The following is an 11,693-nucleotide window of genomic DNA, read 5'->3' on the forward strand; positions in this document are numbered from 1 at the left end:
CACTTAATCTAACCCTGCTAGAAAGTGCGTCACTCTTTCCCATGCTGGCTGACGTCATTGCACCCGAGTGTAAAATTCTGTATCTCGTTTCCATTAATAGAGGGAACCAAACCAAACTACGGTGACTGGACTGTGGTAGAAACGGGCCTTTGACATGGTATTCAAGTCTAGACTTTCCGTTTGCAACAAATGTTGCTCTAACCAGCAGTGGACATTTGCCTTTTGCTTTTCATGCCGTCAGTTGCCCATCGCAGTTCCCAAATCCTTCCCCTTAGAATTCCTATTCCCCATCTCCCATGGCCTTGTAAGGTCCAGGATGAAGTGGTAGATGGTACTTTCTGTGGCATAAGATTGGAGGCAATGGGACTGACCTCAAGGCCAGGTGATGAGTGTGGTCCCTAAGAGGGCCTCTCTCTCCACTCCCTGTGAGTGCTTTGTACATGGTGGGCACATTGTCCTGCCCTCAGTGGGCCCTAGGATGGACGGTTTGGTGAAGTCTGAGAAAGGCTAGAGTGGAGGGAGGAGAGGCCAGGATCTCTGTGAGGGTCTAGGCCAGCGTCCAGTGTCACCAAGAGAGATCTGCAGGGGTCAAACAGTGAGTGAGGGGTGCTTGGACTGGCAGGTGGTCAGAAGGGGTCCGCCTGAGCAACAGCCACCTGCTAGTCTGAAAGTGCTGCACCCCCGGCCAGTCAGACCCCAGGGAGATGTCCTCAGAAGATGCCCTTGGCATGTTTTTATGCTGCTCCAGGAATTCAGGTGATGAGAGGAAGGAGGTTCTGGGATGCTTCCTGGCAGCTGCAGATGAGCTGACAACTCAGTTTTTTATTTTTTAAAAAAACTGTAAAACTAAAAATAGAAGAAAAACATTATAATAATATGTGAAGATTAACTAGTTTGTTAGATGAGGGGAAATAATTGTAGCATATAGAATGAAAGCTAATTAACTCACTAATGACAACTGTATAATTCTAGTGTGGAAGACAAATTTGTCAGTGCTAAACAATTATGTAACATAATTGAGGGCTCTGTTATTTCTAGTCAAGGTCCAATCAGATTTGGGGTGCTAATTCCCATGAGTTCACGGGCTCAGTTCCTTTGGAGCACAGCAAACAAGACTAATCTTGGAACCATATTTTCCTCATGGTTGAGTCATTTCCATCCTGCTCAACAAATTACATAAAATAAGGCCAGAGATACAATTAACAGTATCATCAAGGCTAGAAACAGAGCTACATGTGTAGAAAAGTACTTAAAAGGGTTAAGGGAAGATAGCCCTTCAGCTAAATTGCTCTAAATTTCTCCATCATTAAAAGTAGGTGTTTGGGCATTAGCCAGGACCAGGAACAGAGACTGTAATTTTAATACATCCAAAGAGGCATGATGAAAAGGATCAAGTCCCATTGAAGGATTGCATGCACTCTACCATTGAACCTCAGTGTCATTGAATGGAACCCTAGTAACACAAAAAAATATTGCACCTGGGGAGAGCAGCGTTGGGCCTTAGACTTGAGAAACCCGGTATCCCCAGGAGGCCAGAGAGCTAAGTAGTATGCTAGTGTGATGAGTGGAATATTCTAGAGAGGGGCTACCGAGAAGTAGGTCATCTACATACTGTATTAGGTGGCTAGTGGATAAATGTAGTGTGGCTAGGTCGCATTAGAAGGCCTGGCCAAAACGGTGGGGGCTCTCTCAAAAACCTTGGGGGAGAGCAGTCCGGGGGAGCAGCTGGGAGCAGCTAGTGTCTAGGTCTGTCCAGGAAAAAGCGAAGAGTGTGCGTGAGGCTGGACGGAGGGGATAGGAAAGAGGCATCTTCAGGTCTGATACTGAGTAGTGTGCGGTGGAAGCTAAGATGGGATCAAAGCGGGCAGGGGCTGGGCACCGGAGTGAATGTGGGCAGGATTGTCTTAGTGGCCTTTCTGAGGTCCTGGACTAGCCCAAACTGACCACTGGATTTCTTTCCTCCAAGAATTGGACAATTGTGAAGTGAATGTGTTGGCTTGAGGAGTTTGGCCTGTAGTAAATGGGAGATGATGGGCTCTCAACCCCTGAGGGTCGAGGCGGTCAGAGAATATTGGGGAAGGGTTACCTGGAGGGTGGGTTCCCTCAACTAGATATGAATCGGGGAGTGACATCCTGCTATTTCAAGTTGAGAAGTGTCCCAGATTGTGGAGTTAATCCCAGCAAGGTAAGATCAGTTGGGAAGCTTAAGAAGCATGGGTATCTAGTCAGGACTAGATTGAAATAAAAAGATGGTAGTGAACTTTAAAGGGGGAATTGTAATGGAAGCCTTTAATTCACGTAGAAGATTTTGACCCAATCAGGGTACTGGGTAAGTTCATGCAAGTATAAAGGATGGGACAGTGAAACAAATTCAAATGTGCCAAAAAGAGGGGGTGTATTTTGGGGGATAGGTTAGGGTCCCTGAAGCACCCATAATTGGGGTCTTTGATTTAAAAATATATCCACGACTTTCTGTCAGTAATGAAAGTATTGCCCCCCTGTCAACCTTAAGTGAAGCCTCATTGTCCTCCCGCATCCCTGTAGCCCTGGGACCACCTCAGTGGCACAGGAATGGAGTCCAGGCCCTTCATTCCAATAATCCTGTGCGAGGGAGTTGGGGATCAAGTGGATAAACCTGAGGGAGGGGTGTCCTTCCCTGGGTATGTTCAACCCTGCAGTGTGTCCATTGTTCACACTTGGGACAGTGTTGGTGAGGGGGACGGACCTTGGGTAAGAGCAATATTTTGCAATGTCCCTTTTGCCCCCATGGGTAGCAGGGCCTTGGGGTGCTTTGAGGACTCGTTGGGATCATGAGACACGATTAAAAGATCAGGTCAGGGCATAAGTTGTGACGCCTTCTGGGTGCCCTGCATTGCAGAGGTTAGGGGCTGATAGTTAACCTTTAGGTGCTTCTCTTTTTCCTTTTGGGCTTCATCCTCTCAGTCGTTAAAAACTTTGAAGCTGTATCCAATAGTAACTGTTGAAGAGACTCAGGACCTGTCGCTAACTGCATACATTTCTTGCTGATGTCAGGTGCAGACCCGCTGATAAAACGTAAGGAGACTGCCACCAGGACTTTTCACATCCTAGTTTGTACATTTGGTGACTGCTTCAGTTTGTTGGACCAAAAATAGGGCAGGATTTTCATCAGGTCTCTGGGTGATTTCCTTTCTCTTTTCCCGGTTTAATTGGCTGTGAGGGTTTTTTGACATTTTCTCTAGGAAGCAAGTGACCATACGTTGTAACCTGATAACCTTGGGGTTTGAGGTTGGTTAGTCCAATCAGGTTCAACTGAGGGAACATTTCGTGTGCATTTCAGGGTTTTGGCTGTGTAAGAGATCCTCATGATGGCTAGCAGCCTGCCAGACAGGGGCACATTCATCTCTGGTCATGGCAGAAGTTAATATATGATATGTCTGCCCAGGTGAGATGATAACCTGAGTCAGAGGGGTGGGTTCCTTCCTACATTTGGCAGGGTTTTCAGAAAATGGGCTGAATTTGTCTTCTGTCCAGGGCACATCTGTCACGTAGAAGGGGATGTAAACTTGGAGGATCCCTTTAGGTCCTGCTACTTCTGGTAGGGGAAATATGTGTTTAGCTGGGAGAGTTTTTGACCATGTATAGGGAGGGGATGGCAAAGGGAAAGGAGAGTGTGGAGTTTGTGAAGGGGAGTTTGATGGGGGAGCTGTATAACTATGGGGAGGGGGATATGATGGGGGAGAAATGGGCTTTGGGGCAGGGACCCCAAAGGGGACAGGGAGACCAAAGGGGAGGCTGTGGGGCCAGGGAACAGTAAGGAGGGTGGTCATCTGCTATCTCCAGGGCTGTGATTGAAGAAAGGGATTGTACGTTTGTAACTAGTAACTGCAAAGTAGTGCAAGGCTGATATAGGGAGGGGTTTGAGTGGAGGAGGGCAAAGGTCTGGAGGTTTGGAAGTTCCAAGGACTTGCCATTTCACATGAAATATTTTTCTAAACCTTGTAGAACCCCTTTATCAAGAGTCTCATATTTGGGCCACATATGCTGGCTATCCAATTTGTACCATTGCCAGATTTGAGTACTGAGCCTAAGGAGGCATTTAATTTGGAGATCATTATGGAAATAGAGGGTTTTAAAATTGGTGGAGAGACAGCCCAAGGGTGTGTCTCTGGGAATTGATTGGGAAGTTTCCGTCCTTGGAGGGGCTGGACAGGGAAGGTGACAATGGAGAGTGAAGCATCCTCTGCACTCTTTATGTCACCAATGTGCCAGACTTGGACTGGATTTCTCCACGAGGGATGGGGAAACATCTTTCCCTCAATCCCAGTGGTCATGGACAGGGTGTCAGTTAGCCTAAGGGCAGAGTATCTGTCCAGCATGGAGGAAATGAGTGATGGACAGGGACCTGGTGAATAAATGGGGTCTTACCTCTCCAAAGAGATGAGAAGGCGGGTGGTGGATGCAGAAGCCAAATGGCAAGTAGATCTCTGATTCACAGAGTTTGCTGGATGCACAAGGGAAGGGCAGATTGGGGAGGGAGTAGAAGTAGGCCTCCTTTAATGCCAACAAAGAGTTTGATACAGGTCCCTTTTCTGTTCATGTGGTGTAAGCCACAGAAGTTTAGTAGGTGGCTGATGTCTGGTACCCCTGAGGCTGTCAGAGTCAGGTTTTGGACTCAAAGCCTTCATGCAGCACTAGGGAGTTGCTCCAGCCAGATGCCCTCAGTTGCTTTGAGCCTCCCTCCTGTCTCATGCACCAAACTTCCCCCGCACAGCGGTCGACATCTGGTACTCCTAAGGGCTGCAGGAGTTAGGTTTCGGACCGGAGGCCTTCATACAGCACCAGAGAGTTGCCCTGGCCAGTTGGACTCAGTTGTCTTGGGCCCTCCGTCTATCTCATGCACCAAATGTCTCCAGAAGTGGACGGCAAAGGGCAGGGGAGGCCTATGTTCAACAGGGCAGGGAAAAGCAGTTTGGAGATTCCACCACAGGTCGTGTGAATGGTAGCTGGAGGTCCTCCCAGCTTTCAGAGGACCTTAGATGTGCCCTCAGATCACAGTCACTTTCCAGGCCTCATTAGCTGTCTAACTGAATGGGGTTGGGGAAGTAGGGAATATTACCTTGTTCTCGGTTCCAGTCAGGAAACCAAATGTTAGCACGAACAGACTAGGCAGGACACAAAACTCATGAATCAGCTCAACTGTTTATTCAGGAAGAGTTTCACGCAGGAACAGGGGATGCAAGGATGAAATGGCATCGGTGGACCCACTTCCCTAGTGAAAAATGAGCCCCCAAACAAAGAAAGGGCCTGGGTTTATATGTCATTTTGAGGGGTAGTCGAGTGAACATATCAGGCTTTTTCTGGCACTCATGAATTTGAACTTTTTGGGTTGGACATCTGTGGGAGTGACAGGAGAGAATTTACTGTGAAGGAGATGAATGCCTCCTGTTACTTTAGGCGTGATAAAACACCTCCTCTCCGTCTTCAGCCTTTGTCCTGGAAGGTGAAGGCTGTCAGGGCCTGGCCTTCTTTTTCACTCCCTTTCCCCATGCCACAGTATTTGGGGGATTTTTTTTTTTTTCATTTTCAATATATATTAAATGAAATTTAATTAAGGAAGGTTTCTAGGTATGGAAATACTTTTAGTAGAAGAAAAAATGTTTCTAGGTAAAGTCTTCATGTGGTAAAATCATAATACATCTAAATAAACAGTAGGAAGATCTAATTAAATGATAAGAAGGTCTAAGTAATTAATAGGGTAAATTAAAAAAATTTGTGTAACTAAGTTGGTTGTGTGTAAGTAACACAATCAGTTAAAGCTATTCAATGATTTTCCACTAGGGTCAAGTATTAATGTACTGATATAAACCAAAGTGTATCTATATGTTAAAATGACAAGGATTTCTTAAAACATTAATTTGCTCTGAACATTGTGTCTGTTAAGTTTTATTCTTTAGAGCAACTAGTCTTGAAGAAATTAGGGTTTGTACAACTGTGGTTAATTATCAAGTGTTATTTTAGAGTATTGTACTACATTAGAGTAGATTTTCCTTGAAAAGCTACACTTGATTAATATAAAAACATCAAGGTCATTGTGGTGCTATTACTCTTCTTTGTATATTAAATATGTTCATATATTCCAGGTATACAAGTCTTTAAAGTAGAAGGTTTAAAAAAATAACATTTTATCAAACTGGTGTTCTCCAACCTGAAACTGTTTGTAATTTTAGACTTATAAGGATAACAAATTTTATTGGGAATTTATTTATAATATGTAATGTTCTATAACTCAACCCATTATGAATAAGGTGTATATAAAATTTTGTTGCTTTTTATACTGAGGTAAAAATTTTTGTATATTTTTAAAAGACAATGAGAGTCTAATCTATTTAAAGATTAATGTTCTGAAACATAAAAGTGTTTTGCCACTTCTTCCACAAACAGGAAAGTTAAAAGTTCTTTCAGCCTTTCTTTGATTCATGTTTTTAAATGTAATGTTATATTGTGTTAGTTAACATTCATATAGACTCAAAAAAATAAGTAAACTTTGTAAAATAATATTTAAGAAAGAGACAAAGATCAGTTTCAGAACTAGAACACTTAACCTAAGATTTGTGAAATGCCCTGCCTTACCTGAGATAAGGCTCTGTCTCCCACCTTAATGCATGTTAGAGTGGGTCCAAAATAAGCCAGACTTCAGCTCATTTAAAGTTATATTCAAATGAATGATGTTTGTTGTAAAATTACTGTGATCTCAAACAGGGGATATAATGTATAACTCAGCCAAAATTCAAGATAGCTATTACACAAACCAAATATATTTTTACCCTTCTTAATTCCATTTGGTGTTTTCCTTGCAAACTCTATAACTGTTGCTATTAATGTTTTACAAAGGTACTACTTCAAGAGCAAACACCCTGGGTTAATTCAAGATAGTAAGCCATCACCTATAGGGCAGATAGGATAATACAGACCCCAATTAAGTAAAATGGGTAAATGACTGTAAAGTTATAGACATTGAAGTTAAAGCCCAGTACTCTAACTTTTAGACTGGTGAGACTGGCTTGCTGGATGATTAAGATCAAGATTAAAAACATTGAGATTAAAATAAAGGGGCCAAGAAAACCAATATTGGGTTCTTGTCCTCTGAGTCAGCCTGAACCCAGGGAACAAGAGAATTTCTCTAAGGAGCTTTGCAAGTCTGGACCACATGACCTCCTGATCAGGGAACTTGATGAGAACACTGGAGAATGAGAAGCCAATCAGTGCACCTGCTGCAGAGGAGGACCAATGAAGAAGGGAGGCATCCATGATGCTTCCAAGGGAAGCCACCTCATCAAGGAGACCCTACCAAGCAGATGGCACTAAAAGAGCTGAGAAGCTGCTCTCAAGTTCCCCATCAGTGACCCCTGGGGGAACTCAACTGACTCTTAACAGCAGATAGAAACAGGTCAGTTTGACCAACTTGATCTTAAACACCTAGTAAAAGAGTTATAACCAAAACACAGTCATTCCTGGGCATGAAAGAAGAAACAACAGTTAAATGTAACTTATGATGTACACTTGTGTTACCGCTTGAGAATAAGTAAGACTGGAGGTTACAAAAGAGAGATTCTTAGGTAGGCAGGAGTGCCTGATAACTATCAAGAGAAATTGCCAGAGTTAGAAGTTCTCAGTGTAAGGCCTACAGATCTTCCTAACCTCCTATACAGGTAGGCTTAATCAGTGTTTGCCAATATGATTATCTAGCCTAAGTCACAAAATCAAGGGATCTCTACTAAACACAGGGGTCATACCAATAAAAGCATATTGTGCAAAAATCAGATGACATTAAGTAGCTTAACTATACCTTATGGGAACATCTTTGACCTTAAAAATTAAATGTGTTTATATTCCTGATGACTCTGGCAATGTTAAAGATTTACATTCCAAAATAAAGGCCTGTCCTCTCCAGCCGTTGTTAGGCCTTGTTATGGGAACTTCTCAGCTCTTCCACCCCCGGATGGGAGATTATTAACTTCTGTCATCTTCATGATATTCACTGACATGTTCCAGATGCTGCAGCATTTATTTTGTATTAATCTCATTTCAGTACCCATGTCTTTTTGTTTCTCTCTCATAGAAGCTCTGACTGCCAGATGATTTTACAAGCTGTTTTTCCCTGAGAACCACCAACTAAAAGGGAACCACCAACTGCTGTCCTAAGCCACTCCCCTCCAGTCTGAAGCAGCCAGAGCTGTCATCGTCCCATTTCTTTACAGCAGTAAGGAGTACCTAAAATTAGAGGGGGGATGGAGCCAGAATTAAAGACAGGCAGCTAGTGTAGAGTGGGTGATTGGGTCAGAAAGAGAAAATGGAGGCCAATTTGAGTCTAGGAAGTTGGAAACTCCCCCTGGGAGATTGCAATGTTCATGTCCCAGAGCCCTCAGATACCACCCCTCCCAAGAAGGAAGCAACTCATGAACAGCAGGCAGAGCTTTGAATCAGTGCCCCTGGGCTGCCGCTCCCTTCCTGCTAGCAGTCCACCTGGGCTTCCAGCCCACCTGCTTTCCCCCGTCTCTCCACCTATGTCTCCCTGTCACTCTGCAGAATGGGGGGATGTGAACAAGAGAAGGAGGAAGAGTGTGGAGAACAAAGGAAACTCCCGCCTATAAACAGGGCAGGCGCTCTCCCTTCTCGGGACACCACACACCTGCCATGGCCCTTCTCTGTCCTGGAGAAGTCTGTGTTACTACCTTTGAATTAAACCTGCTTCTGTGCTGGCCCTGGCGTGTTTCTCCAACGTTCAAACTTCAACACTTGAAGGAGCAGAAGTCGTCACCAATAACCAGTGGTATTAGAACCACAATGAGCTCGCTGCAGAAATCCTAGTGACATTTTTCATAAAAATCTTGGTGAAAAGGAGAGAAGCTATTATGATTTTGGTTGTTATTAGGGGGGGCAACATCATATTGTGAGGGCAGTCCGAGGTGGCAGCTGGGTAGGGAACAGGGCATCAGGCAACCTGCGTGTGCATAACCACTCGGACACTGGCACACAAGCCCAGTGGACCTGGCACCCGCCTATCTCTCAGCCAGACCCCCAGCCAATTCTGGAGGGACATGAGTCTCAGCAGGGTCCCCAACCAATCCGAGGGGGACACCAAACCCTCAAGCCTTCCCCCGCCTATTCTGGACAACAAAAAGTGCTGCCCCATCAGAGTCACACGACTTCCCCAGCCCTTCACTCCGGCAGGCTGGTGAATCTCCATCCCAATAAAGCTTTATTCAGCCGCCTTTGGCCTGACTCCTTTTTGGCTACCACATCCGATCTTACACATATCACTACTCTCACTAAATTCTAAGAAAAAAAAAATGTTTTTGTACCAAGGATTGAACCCAGGTGCACTTACCCACTGAGCCACATCCTCAGCTGTTCTGGAAAATATTTAGAGACGGTATAAGTGCAAAAGGATGGGAAGCAGACCTGGACAGATTCAGAGAAGCCTTTATTCCTTCAAAGATTCGGAAGCCATCAGGACCCTTTCTCTGGATGGGAAAATGGCCCCCAGTTACAGAGGGGATTTTGGTTTTATAGGGTCTAGTGATGTAATCACTGGGAGCCGGGGCTAGCTGAACAAGTTGAAACTTTAATTTAGGAGGGAGGTTGTAAAAAGGCTGAAACTCGGGCGGGCTGCCGGTGGCGGTAATCCTGCGTTCTCCTGTTCTCTCTTCTCTTCGCCTTTGCTCGCCTTCCGGTGCTGCCATGCCTTGTTCTGAAGAAGTAACCGCCGTCTCCCCCAGCAAGCGGGCCCGGCCTGCAGAGGAGGGCGGCTTGCGGCTCCGCTTTGTACGGCTCTCGGAGCACGCCACGGCCCCGACCCGAGGGTCCAAGCGGGCCGCGGGCTATGACCTGTACAGTGCCTATGATTATATAGTACCACCTATGGAGAAAGCCCTTGTGAAAACAGACATTCAGATAGCTCTTCCTTCTGGGTGCTATGGAAGAATAGCTCCACGTTCTGGCTTGGCTGCAAAACACTTCATAGATGTAGGAGCTGGTGTCATAGATGAAGATTATAGAGGAAATGTTGGTGTTGTGCTATTTAATTTTGGCAAAGAAAAGTTTGAAGTAAAAAAGGGTGATCGAATAGCACAGCTCATTTGTGAACGGATTTTTTATCCAGATATAGAAGAAGTTCAAGTGTTGAATGACACTGAAAGGGGTTCAGGAGGTTTTGGTTCTACTGGACAGAATTAAGATTTAGGTCAAGTATAGAAAATGAAAATGTTACTTTTCTCTTAAAACTACAGACTTTCTGCTTAAAGTGTATTAGTATTTTGCATGTTTGTAAAGTTAGGTTTAGCTTCTAAAAATGTATTATGCTAAAGAGTTCCTCTGTTAGTATCACATGGAAACTTTCCTGTATTTTCTGCAGTTTATGGTTATTTGTAAATCTGCTTTGTGGTGATCTAACGCAAAATTTTTTAAAAAAACAAATATATGTACACCAATTTCAGATTTTTTTTTTTAAATATTAAAAATATATATGAAGGTAAGAAGAGAATTCTCAGTTCTCAGTTTAGGTAGTCTCTGGGTTGACTGGGCAGAGGTTTATAAAATGGCCATGGGTTGACTGGATTTATGTTTGTAAAGTGAAATATCACTTGAGAATTTATAGTTGATTTGTTCCTCTGAATTTCATCCTATTAAGCAAATTTTGCTAGTTGTATTGCTGAGTTTCCTTCACTAAATTAGCTGTATTTAAGAAAATATGCAATTTAATAGGTATAAAATAAATGTGTAGGTGTACATACTTGGGTCACTGGGTTTTTCTATTTCAAGTACATAGCTTGAGTAAATATGTATAAGCATTTCACTGAGATATAAGGCTGATCATGTGAATTAGCATAACTTGTAACTTTCTGTTAGTGTACCTTCCTTTGTGTTTTTCTCAGACTTCTTTGCACCAACATTTTGGATGTCGCTTAAATTTTGTTGATCAGATATGATGAGATTCCTCAAGCATTGTTGGAGGGTGTGGGTCATACAGATTGAGTACTTCTGGAGTGGCCACAATTTTGGGAACTTGGTTCCTGGAAGCATAAGACAAAGAACATTTCTTTGGCCCTTTTGGTGGTCTTAAGTCCATTTAATACCCTGCAATATAATTTTTCATCTGTGGGTCATAATTAATTCTTAGGGACATAGAGAGCATTCAAAAAAATTGTATAGAGGACAACATATGTTGGGTAAATATCATGATTGTTTGAGTTACATATTTACATGAACATGTATTTGAATTATTTGAGTCAATAAAATTTAGATAAATCCTTTTCTGCTGAAAAAAAAAAAAAAAAAAAAAAGGCTGAAACTCATTGTCTGGGGAGATAAGAGTCCATATCCCATATCCCGAGGGATGAGTGCTCAATCTTGTCCATTGTCATTTAGGACTAATTTCCCATGCAGGAGGTAAAGGATTAGGACCCAGCTTTCAGTATCTACCCCTTTCCCCCAGGGCACGTTGTTATCAGGGAAGAGTGCTCAGGGAGGGGTTTAATGTTCGGCCAATTTCCCCTCCTTCCAAGCCACACTGTCCCTCCATTTTTCTTGGGGAGCTGTTTCATAGGAATATTATTTCCCATAACGCTTCAACAGGGTCTTGCTGAATCGCTGGCGACGGCTTTGAACTTTCGATCCTCCTGCCTCAACCTCAGGAGCTGCTGAGAAGACAG

The 11,693-nt window shown here is 43.7% G+C and overlaps 1 protein-coding gene across 1 annotated transcript; it reads left to right on the plus strand.

Moving 5' to 3' along the window:
- Positions 1 to 9,698: 9,698 nt before the first annotated feature.
- On the plus strand, positions 9,699 to 10,805 carry LOC306644080 (deoxyuridine 5'-triphosphate nucleotidohydrolase). The gene has a single exon (XM_079110629.1). The coding sequence runs from the start codon at positions 9,724 to 9,726 to the stop codon at positions 10,216 to 10,218; it is 495 nt and encodes a 164-aa protein (XP_078966755.1). The 5' UTR covers positions 9,699 to 9,723; the 3' UTR covers positions 10,219 to 10,805.
- The last annotated feature ends 888 nt before the right edge of the window (positions 10,806 to 11,693 follow it).

The sequence above is a fragment of the Sciurus vulgaris genome (genome assembly GCF_902686455.1).
Source record: "Sciurus vulgaris genome assembly, chromosome: 14".
NCBI classification, from domain to species: domain Eukaryota; kingdom Metazoa; phylum Chordata; class Mammalia; order Rodentia; family Sciuridae; genus Sciurus; species Sciurus vulgaris.

What these genes read in the sequence shown, in the direction of transcription:
- LOC306644080 (XM_079110629.1), top strand. Translation starts at nt 9,724, where the DNA reads ATGCCTTGTTCTGAAGAAGTAACCGCCGTCTCCCCCAGCAAGCGGGCC.